The sequence below is a fragment of the Ochotona princeps genome, chromosome X, assembly GCF_030435755.1.
Source record: "Ochotona princeps isolate mOchPri1 chromosome X, mOchPri1.hap1, whole genome shotgun sequence".
NCBI lineage: Eukaryota > Metazoa > Chordata > Mammalia > Lagomorpha > Ochotonidae > Ochotona > Ochotona princeps.
The window spans coordinates 4,625,973-4,649,250 of NC_080865.1; the positions used below are offsets into that span (position 1 = coordinate 4,625,973).

Here is a 23,278-nt window from a genome sequence, read left to right on the forward strand (position 1 = left end):
ACAAACCCATCAATCCAGAATAACAAATCCAGCAGAGTTCTCATTTGTACTTGAAAATTAAATAAAATACTTGCAAAGCAAAAATAAACTGGAAGGCCTTGCCACTACCACACCAACCCTACAACATTACTCAAAAACGTGCTGAAGACAGGAAAAACAAAACATGGCAAAGGGGCAGATCTACCCAATAAAACGACAAAGGAAACCAAAATTAGACAATGAGGAAAAGGTGACACAAACAAATTGCTACCTATCAATACTAACCCCAAACACAAATGGCTTAAACTCATCAATCAACAGACAGATTAGTGGACTGCATCTAAAAACAGGATCCATCTATGTGTTGCCTAATGGAGACACATCTCACCAACAAATATATGCAGAAACTGAAAGTGAAGCATAGAAAGGTGAAAAAGGATATTCCAGGATAATGGAAAGCAAAAATAAGCTGGTGTAGTCATTCTATTATCAGATGATACAGATTTCAATGTGAAAAGCATTAAAAGAGACGAAGATGGACACCGTATAGTCATAAAGGCATTCATCCAGCCAGAGGAAATAGCAATAATAAATGTATACACACCAAATACCAGAGCACCTCGTTATATGAAACAACAGTTGACAGGTCTTAAGGGAGATACAGATTTCCCATGCATTAATAATGGGGCACGTTAACACTCCACAAATGAATGGACAAATTGATGAGAGAGAACTCAGCAATGAAGCAAGAGACTTCACCTAGATAATTGAACAAATGGGCCTAATTATTATCTGCAGAACCTTTCATACATGTACAGTGAATATACCTTTTTTTGTATCTGTACATGAAACCTTCCCTAAGATTGACCACATTATAAGTCAGTACCAAGCCTCAGCAAGTTTTTAAAAATCAAAATCATTCCAGACATCTTCTCAGACCACCATGGAGTGAAACTGGAAACCAGTCAGTCAAAAGACTCCATAAGATATGCAAATATTTAGAAGATAAGTAGAACAAACAATGGAGCAGAAAATTTTATAAAAACCTTTGAAGTGAATAAAGATATCAATATAACATACAAAAACCTATGGGATGCCACCAAGGCAACACTGCAAGGCAAATGCATTGTGCCTATGTCAGAAAACAAGAAATGCACAAGGTAAATAAACTACCTGTACATCTGAACGAAAAAAATAATCAAAATAACAGAGGAAATAAACTAAATCGAGACAAGAACAATACACAAAATCAATGAAGCAAAGAGTTGGTTCTTTGAGGAAAATAAATAGAATAGATACCCCACTAGGCCAACTGAGGAAGAATACATGAATAGATAGAATCAGAGATGAAAAATGAAACATAACATTGGATATTTCAAACACACAGAATAACAACTACTACAAACAACTATATGCCAACAAATCAGAAGACCTTGAAGAAAAGGATGACTCCTGGACACATACCGTTTTCCAAAACTGATTCATGAGCTAATAGAAAATTTAAATAAGCCTATAACCAAGAAGGAGATCGAACCAATAATTAAATCCCTCCCAACAAAGAAAAGCCCAGGACAGATGGCTTCACTACTGAATTCTACTGAACATTCCAAGAAGTGACCTCAATTCTCCACATTCTATTTAAAACAATGGAAAGGGGAGCAAGCCTTGCAAGCTCCTACAAAGCCAACATCACCTTAATACCCAAACCAGATAGGCACAACAGAGAAGGAGAACTGCAGACCTATATCTGTGATGAACACAGATGCAAAAATCCTCAACAAAACACTAGCCAACAGTATCCAACAATATGTCAGGTGGGATTTATCCCTGGCACGCAGGATGGTTTACCATATGCAAATCAATAAACATAATGCACATCATCTTAATAGATGCAGACTACATGATTCTATATAGAGGGGGACCAACAGACTCAATAAAGAAACTGTTAGAACTTTGGCAATGTGGCAGGGTACCAAATCCATGAACATAAACTGATGGCCCTGGTATACACAAACAACTCCAGGGCTGAAAATCAACTAGTCAGAACAGACCCTTTTAAAACAGCAGAAAAGATCATTAAATACTTTGGAATAAACCTAACCAAAGACATGGACTGCCTCTATGAGAAAAACTAAAAAGCAGTTAAGAAGCTGCTGTAACAGTAAAGCAAAGTATCAACAAAGCCAAACACCAATAGCACAATGGGAGAAAATCTTTATGTCCTGAACAACAGATAGGGGACTAATATCCAGTATTTACAAAGAGCTTCAGGGCCCAGCCCGGTAGCCTAGTGTCTAAAGTCCTCGCCTTGTAAACACTTGGTTCCCCTGTGGGTGACAATTCGTAACCAGGCTGCTCCATTTCCCTTCCAGCTCCCTGCCTGTGGCCTGGGAAAGCAATCGAGGACGGCCCAAAGCCTTGGGACCCTGCACCCCGCGGGAGACCTGGAAGAAACTCCTGCCTCCCAGCTTTGGATCAGCTCACCTCCAGCTGTTGCAGCCACTTAGGGAGAAAACCAGTGGATGGAAGATCTGTCTGTCTCTCCTTCTCACTGTATATCTAAGTTTCCGATTTAAAAAAAAAATCAATAAATAAATCTTAGAGAGAGAGAGAGAGAGAGAGAGAGAGAGAGAGAGCCTCAGAAACACAGCAATAGCAAAGCAAAAAAAAAAAAAAAAACCTGTTAAGAAATGGATTGTGGGGCCCTGTGCCATGGCCTAGCAGCTAAAGTCCTTGTCTTGCATGCACTGGGATAACATATGGGCTCCGGTTCTAATCCCGGCAGCTCCACTTCCCATCCAGCTCTCTGCTTGTGGCCTGGGAAAGCAGTCAAGGATGGCCCAAAGCCTTGAACCCTGCACCCACATGGGAGACCTGGAGAAACTCCAGGCTCTTTGGATCAGCGCAGCTTTGGTCATTGTGGCCACTTGGGGAGTGAATCGTCGGACAGAAGATCTTCCTCTCTGTCTCTCCTCTCTGCTGACTTTCCAATAAAAATAATAAATCTTTAAAAAATAATAAAAATAGGGCCCGGTGGCGTGGCCTAGCGGCTAAAGTCCTCGCCTTGAAAGCCCCGGGATCCCATATGGGCGCCGGTTCTAATCCCGGCAGCTCCACTTCCCATCCAGCTCCCTGCTTGTGGCCTGGGAAAGCAGTCGAGGACGGCCCAAAGCTTTGGGACCCTGCACCCATGTGGGAGACCTGGAAGAGGTTCCTGGTCCCGGCATCGGATTGGCGTGTACCAGCCCGTTGTGGCTCACTTGGGGAGTGAAACAACGGATGGAAGATCTTCCTCTCTGTCTCTCCTCCTCTCTGTATATCCGGCTTTCCAATAACAATAAAATCTTTAAAAAAAAAATAAAATGAATAAAAATAACAGTTTAAAAAAGAAAAAAGAAAGAAATGGGTGAAAGTACCCAGTGTGTTGGCTCAGTAGCCAAATCCTTGCCTCTCATGTTCTAGGATCCTATACGTGCACTGGTTCGTGTCCTGGCTGCTCCACTCCCTTATCCAGCTCCCTGCTTGTGCCCTGGGAAAGCAGTAAAGGATGGTCCAAAGTCTTGGGACCCTATATCCTCATAGGAGACCCAGAGGGGGCTCCTGTCTCCTGGTTCTGGCTCCTGGCTTTGGATCGGCTCAGCTCTGGCCACTGCAGCCAATTGGGGAGGAAACCAGCAAATGGAAGATCTTTCTTTGTCTCTCCTTATCTATGTATCTTTGAATTTCCAATAAAAACAAATAAATCTTAAAAATGTAATAAAAATATCCTAGAAATGGCAAGAAATATCCAAAACAGTAATTACATCATCTACTCTCCAGCATTCAAATTCTGGAAATTCAGTATATTTAAATTACGATAAGGGAAAAACATGCATGGTATTTCACAATTACACAACACAGCACATGTAATTTTATAGGCAATATAAGGGAATTTTAAGGGTAATTTTGATTGTATTTTGGTTTAACTTATAAACTCTACATGAATGTGATGATACTTCAACTTCTAGCACATGGTGTTTGGCTATAAAATAATAGATAATTTTTATCTTTATTCTTGAGTTACCCATGTCCAGTTTTCTTTTCTGCAAAGTGAGAACCTTGAAAAGAGTGACTTTATGTGACTTCCCTGGGAACAGAACCAGACATTTGGTCAATAATTATACTGGATATTTGCATGAAGACATTTTTGAATGAGACCAACATTTACAAAATTGCCCTCTGTAATGTTGGCTGAGTTTCATCCAATCAATTGAAGATCTTAATGAAACAAAGATTAAACTACCCAGAGCAAGAAAGAAATCTGTAAGTAGTTTGATCTTGAACTTGAACTGCAACTAGGTAGGGCTGGCCCATGGACCCATCGTGGGTGCGAGATCTGGCATTGGGAGAGGTTCTGATGGAGAAGTTTGGCAACTCCTCTGTGGAGATAGTCCCTGCAGGTGAGCGCAAGAACCAAGAAAGGGAGCAGCCCAGACCAGGCCAGGTTACAATACCCATGGGCTTACTTTTGGCTCAGGTCTGGGGCAAGCCAGGCTGGGCCAGTTCATATTACCCACTGCCAAATCCAAGAGCCAGAATGGTGTATGAGTCAGGCTGCAATGCCAACCAGTTCACACTAGGGCCAGGATTCAGGACTGTCTGGGCTGGGCTAGGCTGTAGTCCCCACCAGCATGAGCTGGAACTGGGGGCTAGTCGGGCTGGGCCAGGCTAGGTTACACCACCCACTGGCAAATGCCGAGCTGATTCGGGCCATAGCATACTGGACCCCAGCACCCAACCAGCACATGTGAGACCCAGGAGAGAATGGGCAAACCCAGTACAGGGGGTGCACTGCTAGAGCTCCCCTGCTGGGCCCCTATTCCCACTGGTGAGTGTGAGAGCTGGGACTGGGGGCAGACCAGGCCAGGCAGGGCTACAACACCTCTTGGCTTGCATGTAAGCTGAAACAAGGACAAGCCAGGCTGGATGGACCGTACCTACTGGTACATGCATAAGCCAGAGGGGGTGAGGGTTAGTTGGGCTTTGCTGCAGTATCAGCTAGCAGATGCTGGAATGGGGGGGGGGGGAGCTCTATTGAGCTAAACTGTAGAACTACCTGGAGAGTGCAAGATCCAGGAGTGGGAGTGAGCCCAGCAGGGAAACAGTGGATACCTCCCTCTTGGGTTGCCACTCTGACTGGTGAGCATGAGAGCCAGGACTGGGGCAGGCATGGCTAGACAGAGAGTGGCACCCAACGGCAGTGTGTGGGCTGGATAGTGGGACTGGTTTGGTTAAACTAGCCTTCAATGCACATTGACATGTGTAAGAGCTAAATGGGATGCGAGACAAACAGAACCAGGCTGCAGTACATACTGGCAAGCATGGGAAGCAGGGCAGCAAGCAGGCCTGGTGGGGGTTATTGCAGGCTGCTCTAACTAGGCTTCAGCTCCCACTGGTTTGTGTGGGGTCCTAGTGAGCGATGAGCAGGATCGGGCTGGACTGCAGCACCCATTAGTTTACGTAGAAGACAGGGCTGGAGGCAACTGACCCAGCAATTGTAACTAACAGTGTGCACATAGACCAAGTTGGGTGATGGACTGTGCTAGACCCTGTATTGGCATGCACACACAAGAATCGGGTCTCAGACGAAGTTGTTTTGGGAATCCCCCCAACTGAACTGCTGGACTCAGAACTCCAACCATGGAGGAAATTGCAGGTTCCATGGTCTGACCGCGGAATGCATGTGTCAGAGCTGGGTCTCTTCAGTGGTTTCTATGGAGCAGTGGACAGCACAGCCAGAAGCACATGAAGGATATGGCAGTGCACTGGAGCCTGCAGAAGACACCTGGTACCCTAACAGAGGATGGAGGACAGAACAAATAGATCAATCACCCCAGCCGAGAGTTGGCAGTGAATACCAGGGCAAATGGAGACTCTAAGGTGAACTATGTCAACCAGTGGAGTCCGGAGAGATTCCATCATGATTGGAGAGGCAAGATCAGCAACAATACAGACCTACCGAACCACTTGAGCAGGACCCCCGAACCATGCCACACATAGGGGACCTGGGATGGGTGGGAGACTGGATGTGGCTTCTCCCCGTATCTCTCCCCTCCCCGCCACCAGATACAGGAAGGAAGAAAGAGAATGTCAAAACAATGGTCTCACCCACTTTCCTCTAGCCGTTGATGCTTTGTACCCTAATCAAACATGTAAAAATTAAACAATTGAAAAAGATAACATAAAAATTATACTGGATATTTACATGAAAACATTTTTGGATGAAACCAACATTTACAAAATTGCCCTCCACAATGTTGGCTGAGCTTCATCCAATCAACTGAAGATCTTAATAAAACAAAGATTAAGCTAGCTAGAGCAAGAAAGAAATCTGCAAGTAGTTTGATTTTGAACTTGAACTGCAACTCCTGTGCAGTTTTAATCTGCTGCCCTATTCCACCTGATTTTGAGTTTGCCAAACTGCCACAGTCACATTAACTAGCTTTAAAAAAATACTTAGCTATAGATATATCTATATATATAGAGATACATATGTACTTATCTATAGATATCTATAGATATATGTAAAGATACATATGTATCTGTACCAACTATGCCAGATTTGTAGCTATGTATTAATCTATACAGAAAGACATACATGGATGTACATAATGTAAATGTATGTATATGCATAGTTACTTCAAGCAACCATGGAAAATATTAAAACGGAGCTCATTTTAGTGCTAAAATATTTTTGAAATCTATGCATAGGCTTTTTTTCCCCATAGTATATATTTTCTATGAAGTGTTATATCTTGTTATATGTGTTATAGCTTGTGGTTTTGTTTCCTTGGAGAATGGTGACTAATATGATGCTGAACAGTATCATTGTGAAGACTAAATAAGATAGTGCAATTAATCTTCAGTGCCTGAAATACAGAACAGTGCTAGAAAAATGGTCGCTGCTATCTATCAAAGATAGAATTTTGCCCCTAGGCCTCAGTCTTTTAAGCTGAATATATTCTCTAGTTGACATGAAACTTAGTCACTGAAATACTTCTGGAAATGAACTATCCTCATCCCTTCTCAGTATCAAAGCATGCTCTTATAAAGAAAAATGAGTTTTCATTTTGCAGCAATTACCAGGTAATTGCCACAGTCAATACGCCCTCAATATTACTACCTCATTTTTCTGATACCTGCTCTGTTTGAAAACCTGCATTGAGCCACCTTCTGAATTAAGTTGGGCCTTCAAATTGTTTATGAGTTGATCCATATCTAGGAAGAGACAAGAGAGATACAACGTTTACAAGAAAAATCTAACCTTATGTGCATGCCACAGGTATGCCTTGGTCAAACCTCTGCTGAAAACCTACCACGTTGTAGGCAACGTTCTAAGTGTGAGCTTTGTTTTCCAGGACTTAGTAGCTACTGAGAAGTCATTGAAACATTTTGATTTATTCGATTTATTACTATATTCTTGAAATTGTATTTATAAACTACATTGAACTTGCTCTCTTTGTATTACTATCACATTAATATGAGAATTGTGTTGTAGCAATCATGCATTTTCTAGTACCTGAGAATCTAAGATATTAGTAAATTTCTAAAAAAAAATAGTTAAGCCCCCCAAATATTAGCTGCTTTCTTCCTCCAAACTCTAAATATCGGTGAATCTGTTTCTTGCACCCTGTCTAATCCGCCCAGCCTCAAAAGGAGTGTAAGCGTAGGTACGCAGTATCCTGCACCCTCCCTTCCTGATCTAGCTGTTGCTGAACAGAGTTACAAATCTGGAGATATTTACTTGTGACCTTGTTTTTTCTCTCATGAAAGAAGGGAGATGCTGGTCTTATTCAGCTGCATTAAAGTATGACAATTCATAGCTTACTTATGAACTGATTGTTTAGATTTGAGATTCCACTCTTTGCTAGTCAACTGTAGTTAGTTCTTCACTTACGACCTGGTTGCATTTATAAATCTACTAATTGTTCGGGGTTTCAAATGCATTTACTTCCAGATAAAGGAAAAAGATGAACCTAAAATAATTAATATATCCACTGATTATCAGGAGTTGAAAAACACATTCAGAACTAAGTGAGAATACACAAGGGAAGTTCTTTGGGAATTGTTAGGAAGACTTCTGGGCCACTAGTCAAAGTTTAGAGAGTTCTGACACTCTCTAAAGTATATCTTTCAGTTTTTGAGATCTAAAAGCTCACTTTTTTTTTGTTTGGTCCAGATATATGAGCAGAACTCACTACACATTTGTTGCATAATCACTGTGTATCATAAATTATACTAGGCATATCACTATCAGTTTGGACTCTGTGGTAACCAAATATACAGACTCAGCAAGTGTGACAAAAATCACTGATCTGAGAATTAGATGTACAGAAATCAATCACATATTATAATCTTTGGCAAATCCTTTTCTTCCTAATTTTCAATAGGTCTACCTAGATTTAAAGAATTTCAAACTCTTCTGCAAAGCCCTAAGAATACTTTTTGGTATCTCTTGGGGCAGAGACAATGGAATAATAGTAGAAGAATTAATATAGTAAGAAAGGAAGGCCCAGCGTGGTAGTCTAGTGGCTAAAGTCTTTTGCCCTGCATGCACCGGGATCCCATATGGGCACCAGTTCGTGTCCCGGCAGCCCTGCTTCCCATCCAGCTCACTGCCTGTGGCCTGGGAAAGCAGTGGAGGACGGCCCAAAGCTTTGGGATCCTGCACCTGCATGGGAGACCCAGAAGAAGCTCCAGGCTCCTGACTTTGGATCAGTGCTGCTCCAGCCATTGTAGCCACTTGGGGAGTGAATCAGTGGATGGAAGATCTGTCTCTCCTCCTCTCCATATATCTTACTTTGTAATAAAAATAAATAATTTTTTTAAAAGAAAGTAAATGAGTGTAGTAAAACTCAAAATTCAGAAAATTTTTATATACAATACAAGCTCCTCACAGGAAAACATTTTCACATTTACTTTTCCACTGATGTATTCTCAGGGCTTAGAACATGACCTGGCACATGGTAAGTTTTCAATATATTCATAAAGCTTTTTTTAATTAAAAAACTCATTTATTTGAAAACTGGAATTACAGAGAGAAGGAAAGCTGGAGAGAGAGAGAGAGAGAGAGAGAGAGAAGGGAGGGAGCGGAGAGATCTTCCATCTGTTGGTTTACTCCCTGGATGGTATAACAGCCAGGGTAAGTCAGGCTGAAGCTAGGAGCCAAGAGCTTCTTCTGGATCTCCCACATGGGTGCAAAGGCCCAAGCACATATACCATTTTTATTTCTGATGCTTTCCCAGATAAACTAGCAGAGAGCCGTATTGGAAGTGGGGCAGCCGGAACATGAAGCGGATGTCAGCACTGCCAGTAGTTGCTTTACCAGACAGGCTACAATGTGGGCCCCCTAAAGGTTTTTGATCGTGACAGGGGAATTCAGTACTATGTTTTCCTAAATTCTGGAATTATAAAAGAAAGAGATATCATCCATAGCAGAAATCTAAAGGGTAGTTAGGAAAGGAGAGTTGACAGTCAGGGTACGTAGATTGTTCTGAGCCCTAGGACAGAACTAGAACGCGTGCTGACAAATATCAGGTCATGTAACTCTTGCATAGCTCACAGGGGGGGCACCAAAAAGCCAAGAGAACCTGCTTGGTAGTCGTCCCCAAAATCTGTAGGAGCCAACAGAGATTTTTGTTTTCCTTCTAAATTTATGGTGCCTTCACCTAGGCCTCACCGTTTCTAGCCAGGGCAATTTACAAAAGCTGAAAGCTGTCTCTTATCTATTCTGCAACTCCTACGGATTAAGCAACAGTACGGTTGCAGAAACAGAATGAAGCCCACAGGCCATTTAGATTCTACGAATTCTATTCAGTTTCTTCTGCTGAGAGTCAGCAGGTGGGGAGTGGTGGTATGGAAGGGGGCAGTAAGGAGCGCCTCATTAATGTGAGGTTAATGTGAGGAGTCCATGTCAGTACACGTGAATTAAAATTAAGAAATTCTCAACTGGCCATCATTATCATCGTTATCACCCATGATGATCTCTGGATCAGAACAATATCTCCTGGGTATTCTTACATTCATTGACTTCCCAAACTTGCTCCATCTCTTATATTTCCAATCTTAATTTCTGGTGCCACTATCGACCTGGTCTATCAGCCTAAAAATGTTTATATTTGACTCTTCTCTATCTTTCTGGTTATCACCTGCAATAAATTTCACTTCAGAAATAACTCTTAAACTCATATCCCAGTGATGTTCTTCTAGAATACTTCACATATCTAACACTGTATGGTAAAATGTATGGGCTCTGAAGTGAGTGCCTTGGGCCACGTGCAGGCTCTGCAACCTTTTTTCATTTTTTTTCTAAAAAGCTTTGTTTATTTGTATTTTAAAGGCAGATTTACAGAGAGGGAGATCTTGCACACCCTGGTTCACTCCCCAGATGGCCATGACAGAAGCAGCTTGGCTGGAAATCAGGAGCCTGAAGCCTGCAGAGTTCTCCAATTCCTCTGTGTTTTTATCTGGAAAGTATGAATAACAATAATAGTACAAGCTCATAGAGTTATCATGAGGACTTACTGAGCTGATTTGTTTTTGAGTTTTCACAGAATCCGGCCCGGAGAGGAGTTGCCTGTTTCCCTCATAACCAGATGGATTGCCCAAAAGTCATCTAGTTCCATTGCTTTTTGCATCCCTGTCTTTCAGTGTCAATGCGCAGTGAAGGAATGAATGATCCAGAATGGGAATGCTTGGAGCAACATCTGCAGGCACAGCTGCTTCTCTGTGCGGGCTTTACTTAGTTATTTTTGCAAGCCTTTTTTTTTTTTTTCTTAAATTGGGAAAGCAGATTTATAGAGAGACAGAAAGATCTTCCAATCCATCGACTCACTCTCCATTGAAGGGCCATAGCTGAACTAAGCAGAAGCCAGGAGCCAGGGCGGGTGCAGTGTCCCAAGGCCCCAGGCCATCATCAACTGCTTTCCCAAGCAACAAGGATTTAGCCGCTGAGCCATCTGCACCGGGCCCTTTCACAGGCTTTGATAGCAACAATCAAGAAGGCAGAAAGAGACTCCTTGTCTTGTACACACCACACGTTAGCCAAATGGATAAAGGAAGGTGATGGAAAATTAGGAATGTCTCCACCACTTCTAGTTAGTGTCATCCCCTCAAAATTAACTTTAAGAGCCACTGGATCGTCCTGAGCAGAATTCTAAAGAGCAACAGGAACTGCTGGTAGGGACAGGCAGAGACATTCGTCAGGAACAATACTCCTCGCTAAATTGTCCTGCTTTACTATTTCATCTGTTACAATTGAAAACTAAGCAAAATTAGGGTCCACAAACATTCTTAAAGTCTCAGTTTTATTGATATCTTATTATTTGATTATTGTTTATAAATCTTTTCTATATTCCTTAAGGAACAACGATCTTCCTACATTCTACTTGGTGAATATTCTGGTTAGTGGCACATCAAGCCTATTATTTATAGTAAGTTGAAAGTTATTACAAAACTCACACTAAAAAAGAAAGGGAGGAGAATGAAGAAGGGAGAGTGTGAGGGAAGTACAGTAATGTTAGAACTGTAAATTGTATCTATGAAATAAAATTTTTTAAATTATATGTATATTATTCTTTTTATATTACTATACAAAAAAATAAACTTAAAATGCCCCACGTGATAGAAAAAAAAATCACTTTTTAAAAAGAGGGTCTTATAAATCTCATTTTTTCCCTAGAGAAGGAATTGCTGCTCTGGTGTCTAAAGCAGACTAGAAGTTTCACAAAAGCTGGCAATGAGGGAGGTGATAAGGAAACGTACAAAGAACGTTATACCTGGAGGAGGTTCCAGGTTCCCGGCTTCGGATCGGCACAGCACCGGCCGTTGCGGCTCACTTGGGGAGTGAATCATCGGACGGAAGATCTTCCTCTCTGTCTCTCCTCCTCTGTATATCTGACTTTGTAATAAAAAATAAATAAATCTTTTCAAAAAAAAAACCAAGGAGGTTATAATATATACATCAGCTATTGAAATGCGAAACATCCAGGCAAAAGGGCATCAGACATACCAATTACTTACTTACGATAATAACCATTTTTTTACTTTAGCTCTCAAACTTTTGTGTCTGGAGGTTGTAGTGTCTGATCCTTCTCCATAGGCCAGGGGGTTATTTAAGAAGGGACAGATTGGGCCCGGTGTGATAGTGTAGCAGTTAAAGTCCTCGCCTTGCAAGTGCCGAGGTCCCATATGACTGCTGGTTCTAATCCCGGCAGCTGCACTTCCCATCCAGCTCCCTGCTTGTGGCCAGGGGAAGCAGTATAGGATGACCCAAAGCCTTGGGACCCTGCACCGGCGTGGGAGACCAGGAAGAGCTCCTGGATCCTGGCTTCAGAAATTGTTAGGGTAAACAATTCCTATTAACAAACTATGTTATAATAAGAAATGGAAAAGCCTCTAATTTCTCCCATTTACTCCAAACAGGCTAACACACATCACCATAAGCATCCCTGGAAAATATAACCTGAAGAAACCCCTAGTTGTGCCATTTCAGTAGCTAGCATCTAATGACTTTCCTATTCCAGCTACACAAAAACTGAAGGACATGTGTAGTATTCAGTTCAATCACTCAGAAGGTACTTGGAAGTGACTCCAAGACAGGAAACCCCAGCTTCACTGGAATGAGATGAGAGGAAGTAGGGACCAACCCAGATGCCAAAAAGAGCAAGAATTTAAGAGTGAGAACGTGCTACTACAAAACTAAATGAAAGTTGACAGCACATGTCATTTGTAAATGACAATGACAATGACCAAAAAAAAAATATATATATATAGACTATAACATCCTTCCTACAATAACCAGCTAAGTTTGAGTAATGAAGCAGAGTGAATTAATGATAAGATGTACTGCCATGGAACTCAAGAGTCAAGCCTTTTGATTTTAGACAAATGCTTTGACCATGTTTCAGTTTTCTCCTTAGATCAAAATACATCAGCCTAGCCCTGTCCCCTTGTATGAAGACTAATCTTGATGACACGTGTAAAAAATCATTTATAAGATGTAAACATAAAGGTAGAGGATAAAGCCACCACATGCAATGCCAGCACTCCACATCTCACCTGTTTGCTTCCTAGCTGCTCCATGTAAGCTCTAGCTTCCATGTCAGTACGTCTGAGAAAAGCAGCAGAGAGCCGTCGTGCTTGGGCCCTCGCGCCCATGCAGGAGACTCCTGTTTCCTGGCCTCAGCCTGGCCCAGCCCTGGCTCTGGTGGCCATTTGGGGACTGAACTAGCAAATGGAAGATCTCTCTGTCTCTCCCTCTCTCTCTGGAACTCTGCCTTTTGAATAAGTAAATTTTTAAGAAAATATCAATGCAAAATATGCTTATATTTTTAAGCTTCTATAGGAAAAATTTAAATAAAAGAAAATTTAAAAGAAAAATCACCTTGGAAGGTGAGATTAGGAGAAGTATTAAATTATTACCACTAATTGTGATTTTAATCCAAGAAGAAAACCTCTAGGAGTCAAAATTCAGTCTGGCACTAAGGCATGTCCACTTTAGAAGAAGGGTGAAAAAGCTTAAGAAAAACCGCTCTACAGCATCATGCAAAATCTCATAGAATCCTCATTATAACTTGATGCCAGCATTTCATGTATCAGATTCCTCCAACAAATTAAACATGCTGTCACTTTAATAATCAAAAAGGAACTTGTGACAAAACAGTGTAATTTCTCCATGTATAGTGCATAGGTACATAGAGACAGAGCCATTGTCTTTTTATAGCCTTTCCAAGCCCCAAAGCACCAAGTCAAATAGTCTAAAGAAGAGTCTTGGGCCCTCCCATTTTAAAGAACCCCAGATGGTAAGATTAATGCAGTAACTAACTCAATCTGATCCATCTATCCTAGTATTTAGCTACCCAGTGAGAGGGAAGTATGACATTTGTTCTTTCTGTGCCAACTTTCATTTATATCCATCAGAGCCTTTTTTTTCGAGATTTATGTAATGTACTTGAAACAATTATAAAGAGATAGAGGGAGAGACATAGAGAGATCTTCTATCTGTTTGATAATTCCTCAACTGACTGCAATGGCCAGAGCTGAGCTAATCTGAAACCAGATTACTTCTCTGGGCCTTCCACATGATTGCAGGCCCCAAGCCTTTGGGCCATCCTCTGCTGCTTTTCCAGGTCATAAACTGGGAGCTGGATCAGAAGTGGAATAGCCAGGACTTAAACCAGTGCCATTGTGGGATGCTGGCTCCATTGGCAGAGAATTAGCTTGCTGTAACATCATGGCAGCCCAGTGAACCAGTTTTAAAGAAATAGAATATATATCTGTGGCTAAAATTCCTCACCTTGCATGCAAGTGGGCACCAGTGCTAATCTCAGCTGCTCCACTTCCTTTCCAGCTCCCTCTGTGGCCTGGGAAAGCAGTGGAGGATGGCTCAAAGCCTTGGAACCCTGCACCCATGTGGGAGACCTGGAGGAAATTCCTGGCTCCTGACTTTGGATCAGCTCAGCTCTGGTTGTTGCAGCCATTTGGGGAGTAAATCAGTGAATGGAAGATCTTCCTCTCTGTCTCTCCTCCTCTGTGTATCTGACTTTCCAATTTAAAAAAGCTAAGAAAAAAAAGCTGGGATAATTATCCTCAAATTCAAAGAACAAGCCTAGATCAAGGTTACATTTGGCATTAAAAAAGTAGGGGGAGAGAAGCTAGACTGATAACTGTCTTGAAAAGACCAGGTTCAGCATTAGGAATACAGAATTTTCAGAATTTGCAGTCTAGGTCAGACAGAGCAAACCAGCAGCCCACGGTAGATGCTGGCCTGGTCCCACAATGCCAGCAAAAATTAAATAAATTACCCAACAATTTTTTGAAAAATAGATTTCATTTTTTTTTTCATTTCATTTTCAAATTTCAAAGGCAAACGAAGGAAAGGGGAGAGAAAGAACGCATGTCAGACTGCAAGAGGTTCTTTTGTGTGTGTGTGTGGTTCACTTCTTAAATACTTGCAACAGCTGGGACTGGGACAGATTGAAGCTGGGATCTGTGAATTCAATCAATATCTAGGAATCCAACTATGGAAATCATACTTCACTATCTCCCAGTTTATATATTAGTAGGCAGCTGGAATGAAAAACATAGCAAGCACCAGAACCTTGGTACCCTGGCATGGGGTGCAGTCCTCCCAAGCGGCAATAACACCCCTGTACAATACATTTAAACTAAGAGCTCATATTTTTTAAAAAATACTTTAAAATTTTACAAGGAGGGAGGGGATAACAACTCAACCTCATATAACCATTAGCAAGAGTGAATGCTCAGTATCTTCTTATTACTTAAGTGAAATAGAACTGCAAAGTTTAAGATAGAATCTAATTTTTTAAAGTGCGTGATAGGCAAATCAACATACTGCTATGGTCTAAATCTTCTACTTCTCCTCAGTTTGAATGTTGAAGCAATAACTGTCGGGATGATCATGTTTGGAAAAAGGGGACCTTCACGGAAGTAATCAAGGTAAATTCTCAAGGCTCTCACCTGATAATATTAACATCTTTATAAAAAGAAATAGCAAACTTAACTCCCCCTACTTTGCACAAAAATCCATACAGAGAGAAGGTGGCCATCTGGTTGTGCTGGCATCCTGATTCTCAAACTTCCATACTTTAGGATTGGGAAAAAACAATATTTTGGTGAAAACACTCAGAGAGTGTTTCCTTGCTGTGTTATGGCAGCTCCAGCCCTCTAAGACACTGCTTACAACAAACAATACAGCAGAAGTTTGGAAATATCTCAAATGCTGTGCAATAGAAAACTGTTTAGAAAATCATAGCTAATTCGTAGCATGAAAAGCAAAGCAGTCACACAAGATAAAGAGGCATTATTAAATGTACCTAAGTAGAAAGCACTATAAAGTACAATTTTAAGCAGACAAAGCATGTTGTACAACAATAAGGAGAACATGTCACCAACTGTGTATCAAAAAGGAGGAGCAGAAAATATGTATATATCCACTGCTTAGTATGAATTAAATATCTAAAGATTCCTAATAAACAGATAACTTTAGTTGCCTTTAGTGAGACATAAAGGATGGCCAGGGGATAGGAAACAGGGATTTTTTTTTTCCACTCTGTAAGCTTTTGTATGTATCAGGGCATGAACCATATAAAATACAGCACAAATTTAAAATGCATTTTTAAAATGAAAATTTTAAAATGAAATTTAAAATTTAAAATTTTAAAAAGAAAATTAGAAGATTCTAGGGTATATCAAACATAAGCCTGAGTCATATTTGGTTTGTAGGCTAAGTGCACCTTTGACTAAAATTAAGGAGATGACAATTAGAATATAAACAAAGCAAGGGCCACACGCACAAACACACACACACACAGAACCTCCAAAACCAGCTTTTGCCACTAGGGAGATGAGAAAACCAAGCAAGTGGAAACTTTTGACACCAGCATGTTGAGCATGGGACATGAGAGCTGGACACTCTCACAAGAGCCTTTTTTTAAAGATTTATTTATTTTTTTTATTACAAAGTCAGATATACAGAGAGGAGGAGAGAAAGAGAGGAAGATCTTCCATCCGATGATTCACTCCCCAAGTGAGCCGCAATGGCCGGTGCTGTGCCAATCCAAAGCCAGGAGCCAGGAACTTCTTCCAGGTCTCCCACATGGGTGCAGGGTCCCAAAGCTTTGGGCCGTCCTCCACTGCTTTCCCAGGCCACAAGCAGGGAGCTGGATCGGAAGTGGAGCTGCCAGAATTAGAACCGGCGCCCATATGGGATCCGAGTGCGTTCAAGGCGAGGACTTTAGCTGTTAGGTCACAGCACCGGGCCCTCTCACAAGAGCCTTACAAAGACATTATTCCTCACAATAGCAACATGAAATAGTTTCTTTTTATTTTTGTTACTATCTTTTTAAAAATTTTATTGAAAAGTCAGATTTATACAGAGAAGGAGAGACCAGGAGCTTCTTCAGGGTCTCTCATGCAGGTGCAGGGTCCCAAGGCTTTGGACCGTCCTCCACTGCTTTCCCTGGCCACAGGCAGGGAGCTGGATGGGAGTGGAGCTGCCGGGACATGAACCAGCACCCACATGCTATGCCGGCATCCATATGGAATGCAGGCACCCATACGGGAGGCCTGCACCCACATGGGATCCCGGTGCATGGAAGGCAAGGACTTTAGCCACTAGGCTGCCGCGCCCAGCCAGGCCCCTGTGATTATCATTTTTTGTAAATAGTTTCTGCTAACCCAGATTCACATCTAAGAAAACTCTAGTGCAGAGCTTGAATCAGTTCACTAAGATTATAATGCTACAAAACGAGGGAAGCAGAACGGAATCTTAAATGAAAGCTAGATGAGAATATGGTAGTAATCATCTGTTCTATTTTAGAAATGGTGAGTTTAGTTAATTTGGTAGAAATTATTGTTGAATTAATTATTCAGTAGACCCATTAAGCCTTTGATTATAATATAAATTTTAAAAATTATATCATAAGAGCACAGTGGTTTAGCCTAGTGGCTAAAACCCTCGCCATGCACGTGCCAGGATCCCATATGGGCTCTGGTTCCAACCCCAGCAGCCCTGCTTCCCATCCAGCTCCCTGCTTGTGGCCTGGGAAAACAGTGGAGGATGGCCCAAAGCCTTGGGACCCTGCACCTGTGTGGGAGACCCGAAGGAAACTCCTGGCTCCTAGCTTTGGATTAGCTCAGCTCTGGCCGTTGCAGCCACTTGGGGAATGAACCATCAGATAGAATATCTTCCTCTCTGTCTCTCCTCCTCTCTATATATCTGACTTTCTATAAAACAAATAAATAAATCTTTAAAAAAGTGTATCTTAAAAAATAAATAGTAAGTTGGATTTTGTAACTTAAAGCCAGCTATGACAAATTTAAAGTTACAACAAACCCTAAAATGATAGCAATATGAAATAACGTCATTGGGGTCTAGAGTTGTTTTTTTTTTCCCTTTAATGATTGCATGTTTGAGTTGTTCACATTATATTTTTTTTTTCTAAGTATACAGATAACATTTTTCATATACTATACAGAATCTCAAGTATGCTCCAGGTATTTAAACAAGGATTTGTATCATGCTAATTTACACTTCTCTCCTCCCAACAAAAAACATTACAATAAAACAAATTACACAAAATAAAACCAATGAGACCCTATTCTTATTAAATATATATTAGATGTCATGCACTGGATCCAGTGTGTTCATTATTTATAATCACAAATTACTATATCATCTAAAAAAAATGAGGAAACAGAAGTTGGACAATTAAGCTGAATCGGGGATAATAAATAGATAAAAAATCTGAATTCTAAATAAATTATTATATAAAAATCAGAAACAAAATCAAACATGGTCTCATAGTTTCTTTGGATAAATACAAATAAATTCCATACCACAAAATTATTTATCTAATCACATTCGACTTTGTAATGAGATAGCAGTTTTTTTAGGTGATTATCTAGATCAATCATCACAACCAAGCTTTCCTTTATTCACAAGAACGCTCCTTTCAGATTTTGATCTTCAGAGAATCAACTACAAAACACATAGCAAGTGCTTACATGGAGAAGTACTGCGTAAACACTTGGAAGAAAACGACGACAGCCTATATCATCAATCATCTCTCATTCCGGAAAAGAGATAATAACCAAAATGCAGGGAAGAGAGTAATGCAGTTCCAGAAAATGCAGAAAAAGTGAAATGGGAACTAAAAAGATTATTTCCAGAAACAAGAATCAGGTCTTTACATTGGGATTAATGATAGAAGAAATATATAAAGACTGTTTTTCAGGAAAACTTGTTGCAACAGTGCATTATCAGACAATTATTTGTGTTAAGTATCAAGTGAGCAGGAGTTTATGATATGTAAGACATAGCTGAGGAAACAAGAAGAGGACTTGCTGTGAGGAACACGGGCCAAAGCAGGACTTCAAGGAAGATTATGGTTTATATGGGAAGCAAAAAAAAAAAAAAAAAAAAAAGAGAGAGAGAGATTTGAAATGGAAATAGAGAAGCAACTGTATTTTGAGGGGTGGGGGGAGATGGACCTCCATCACAGTGGTCATGTCCCAGCTTGTGATGCCCACAGTCCATTTTCTAATGCCTGGCTTTGAGTCCAGATCCAGCTTCCTGTTAATGCACTTCCTGGATCACATCAGGTGATGGCTCAGTAAGTTGGGGTCCTGCCACCCACTTGGGAGACCTGGACTGAATTCCAGCTTCCTGGATTAACGTGGCCCAGTCCTGGCTATAATGGTCTTTTAAAGATGGGAGATCGCTCACTCACTCATTCTCTCTCAGTCTCAGAAAATCATTTTAAAAAGAGCGGCCAGCATTCTGATAAATGGGTTCAGCAATTGCCTGTGCCAGTTCAGGTCCTGACAGCTCCACTTCCTACCCGGCTCCCTGTTAACGTACCCAGAAAAACAATCAATGATAGCCCAGATACTGGGTTCCTGCCACCTACATGGAAGTCTTGGATGGAATTTCAGGTAGCTGGCTTCCGCCTGACCCAGCCCTTACTGTTGCACAATGAACCACAAATGGAAAATTTTCTCTTTCAAACTCTCTAGAAACTTAGCTTTTCAAACAAAGCTAAATATATTTTCAAAAAATGTCTCAGTGTCTAATGTGTAGTATGCCAATACTTATCTGTTTAATTAATTACATATCCAAAGGCAATCCTCTTCATTCAACAATTTAAAGGTAGCATAAACAACAACTGATTCAGGGCAAGCGTAAATACATAAATGTACCAAATAATAACAAAGTCGTTGTCAGCTGTGAAAACATGAGTGGTCCATTTCCTCAAAGCCAAACACGGAGGAGCTGGCAAGGTGGTGATTAGATTAGATGTTGTACCTGGGTTATTGAACTCCAATAGTTGAGCCAGTAAGGGCCCATTTCAGAAACGCATGTGCTAGATGGCGGTAGGGCTCTGCTTCAGGTTCTATTTTCCGATGGATCTTGCAAGCCTAGATAAGAGCTATCTATGGTTCCAAGGACCCTGAAAGCAGAGCCATTAACTAACTAGCCTGGTCTTGAGGATGGATTAGATAGGTGTATTTCTCACCTTTATTTATTATAGCTATTCTTCTGTCTGCCCTATGTTTTCTGCTTGTCTACTCTCAAAACCAACCTACATACACTATATCCAGTTCATCCTCAATGTCTCCAATAGTCACCAAAGATTAACTCCTCAAACCCTGAAGAAAAGGATGAGATCACTTCTGAGTCACTGGTTTCTACTATCCAAAGGTTCTATCCTGGTGAAGTTGCCCAAAGCATGATTGGAAGGTAGGCAAGTGGCCGTTTATAATTGATAAGGTCCAGTGGGAACAACATCAAATCAGAAGCAAATAAAACCTGTATTCTGGGTGCAGTCACTGAATAAACTAATACAACCAGCTAAGGCGTCCTTTCACTTCATCTAGAAGGTGTTTGAAAGAGAGCAAAGCAAAATTCTATTAGCAGTTCTTCACGGAAAGACTCTCAAAACTACACGGAGAAAGTAAGTGCAAGTCACCATGTGGTAGTTAATCTATCCAAATATTTTTTTTTGTTTTAAATGGAATTATTAATCTGCATACTACACAGGAGAGAGTAACCGCTGTAATGGCACAGTTACTGATGGAACCAGGGTTTCAAACCACACCTTTTGCTGCCAAGATCGTCACGGGTTTCACCATTTTCTAATTCAAAATTAAACAAATCCAAAATTAAAATTTTTTGCTCGGTTATTATCACACTGTGTGATAGGCACCTAATATGAGTTATTCTTCACAAAAGACAATACCAAAGGAATTTATTTTTTTAAAGGTGCTGCCCCTTTGGCTACCTGTTTGGAAGTACCTTATTTTTCCTCAAATGCTTAGTTTAAAAAGGGGGTTGGGGGGACGCCACCGAAAGACTTTCATCAAGTGACTGAGCAAGTCCACCCCAACCATTGCAGCCATTCACCCCGATTTCCACCAACACGGAAAAGACCTTCCAGGCCACATCTTAGTGGGTCTGGGCTAGGCCAAGGCTCAAGCTTCCTCCTTGGAGCCTTAAAGAGCCGGCACACCCAAAGCAGCTCCTCCCCAGCTTTCCTTGCGGGGCCTCGTGCTCTAGGTGCCCCAAACACCCTAGGTTTGCACCTTAACCCCCTTGCCCTCCTCCCTCTCTTTGAAAGCATCTCTGGATCCCCGCGGCAGCTTAGTGGGGTTACCTGGGAGCACTGGCTGCCTCAGTTGGGTTCTCTCCAGATGTGACTTAGACTGTGCGGGGTTAAGTTAAAAGACAACCCTTACTTAAAGGGGATTTGAAGAGCATTGAGCCAAGACATACTAAACTACCAAATCCATCTATTCTAACCCCTTTCACTCATTTCAGGAAAATCCCCCTCTCCTTTTCTGCTCAACCTTTTAGCAAAGTCATTTTTCCTTGAGTTGTTTCATTTGATTCAGACATAGTGTTCTTACAGTTCTATTTCCCCAGTCCCTGTTAAAACCCACAGGAGAGAAGTAGGGAGTGTGGGGGTATGCGTGTGTGGGGAGAGAGAGAGAGAGAGAGAGAGAGAGAGAGAGAGAGAGAGAAGCGGGGTGGGGGGTGCAAAATGTAGAAGGAAGAGATGAGAGCAAATAGGTCGTAATCCAGAGTCACTTACCGCCCTTGTCACTAGCTGCGGAGTCCTGAAGTGTCCGGAGCTCACGCAGTCCTCGCGGAGGTTCATACTCCAGAGCTGACCGCAAGACAGCTGTTCCTCTCACACTCGCCTCTGTCTGACAGCGCACCAGGCAACGCGCTCTCTCGCCTTCTCTTTCTTGATCTCCCACCTCCCCTTTTTCTCCGGCTAGAAAATGGGGAGGGGGATGAAAGGGGAGAGTCGACTCAGAGCCAGCTGGGCCACCCTCGGAACGAGGAAAACAAAGCTCTCAAGCATCCAAGCCCCAAATCAGGGGCCGGCAGGAACAGACTTCCTAAAAAGAATCCTCCTCCTGCAGCCTTTCCTCGGCTAAAAATAAAGTGGGCTCGCGGGCCGGAGTGGCTGAGACTGAAGATCCTCCGCTCCTTTTACCTCTACCAATTCAGTTCCGGCCCAGCCCACTCTCCACCCATCCTCTGAACTCCACACACCCTTGAAAAGGAGAGGGCCGGGAGCAGGGCTAAGAAAACCAACCCAAACCTGAAAACACCACTTAAACACAAAGTTGAGTCAGAAAAGGAATCCTTCAAGAACCCACGAGGAAATATTAAAATAGGATCCCTTAAACGTCGCCGTTGCCACCGCACACCCCCAGCGCCCTCCTAAAAAGAAAAAAGGAAGGAGAAAATGCCGACGATTGGTAGGAACATACAGAACACCGGCCGAGCGTAGGGGCTGGGGGGGGGGGGCAGCAACTCGCGGGGGTCCTCTAGGGCCGGGTTTCTTGGAGGCACCTAACTGCCCCACTGGGGAGCTCGCGACCCACGCGAGTCAGAACCTAAAGTGCTCTCTGTGCAACCTGAGTGGGTGGAGTGACTCCTCTTTCTCCGCCCAGCTAGGCCCAGAGGAGAGGTGTGACTATAGTGAGGACTCCACCTAGGGTGGAGTTCCTTAAAAGGGACTGGCGGCCGCTAGAGGAGCGAGCAAAGTGGGAGGAGGTGGAGAAGGGTGGGGCTGAGAAGGCGGAGGGAGTAGGGTGGGGGTGGGGCGGGGCCCTGGCCGAGAGCTGGCCTCGCCCCAGACCGACGCCTCCCTTACTCCCAAGCAGCAGCAGCAGTAGCAGCAGCAGCCGCAGGTACAAGTCAAATCAATTCCCTTTTCCGTCCCAGCAAGAGGCTTACGACCGCACCGCTTGATTACCTATTCATTCGAATTATGCTAACTCTCCAGGGGTGGGTGAAAGAGGTGCAGCGATTGGGATTGGGAGCTGTCTAGGAAGAAAGGAATGAGGAAAGCGAAAAACAAGAACGCTGGCGCAACAGGACGCGATATTTACCGTCCTAGCTCTCCATGGTAACAGTGTGACACCCTCAAGGACAGCCAGGTCACAGTGCCTTTTCTAGGATGAGGCTAACAGGAAAGAAGCTGGATGCTTTTTCTAGCAAAAGATAAGGGAAGGAGTTGAAGGTAAAGGAGTGGGTGGGGATGAAGGAGGAGTTGAAGATGAATTGAGAATAAGGTGTGGCTCAGCAGGGAGACTTAAGAAAGCCCCCTGAGACCGCCTCTCAGCCAGCCATTGGGAAGGATCCCCGGAGAGCTAAATGCATAGGATAGGAGCCAGGATTCCAGGATTTCTTTGCCTTAGCCTAAAAGTCGGCCCATTTTCA

At 42.3% G+C, this 23,278-nt stretch overlaps 1 protein-coding gene across 2 annotated transcripts in view; it reads right to left on the reverse strand.

The window, feature by feature from the left end:
- The window catches only part of KLF8 (KLF transcription factor 8), a 42,939-nt gene extending 20,655 nt beyond the window's left edge, over window positions 1-22,284 (reverse strand). Inside the window, exon 1 of one of the 2 annotated variants that reach the window (XM_058659024.1) lies at window positions 21,633-22,284. In XM_058659024.1, coding sequence (XP_058515007.1) covers window positions 21,633-21,698 — 66 coding nt within the window. In that variant the 5' untranslated portion in view covers window positions 21,699-22,284. Of the gene's footprint in view, window positions 1-1,443; window positions 1,736-21,632 lie in introns of those variants that run through there. The other variant, XM_058659025.1, reaches the window with a different exon arrangement.
- Between the last annotated feature and the right edge of the window lie 994 nt (window positions 22,285-23,278).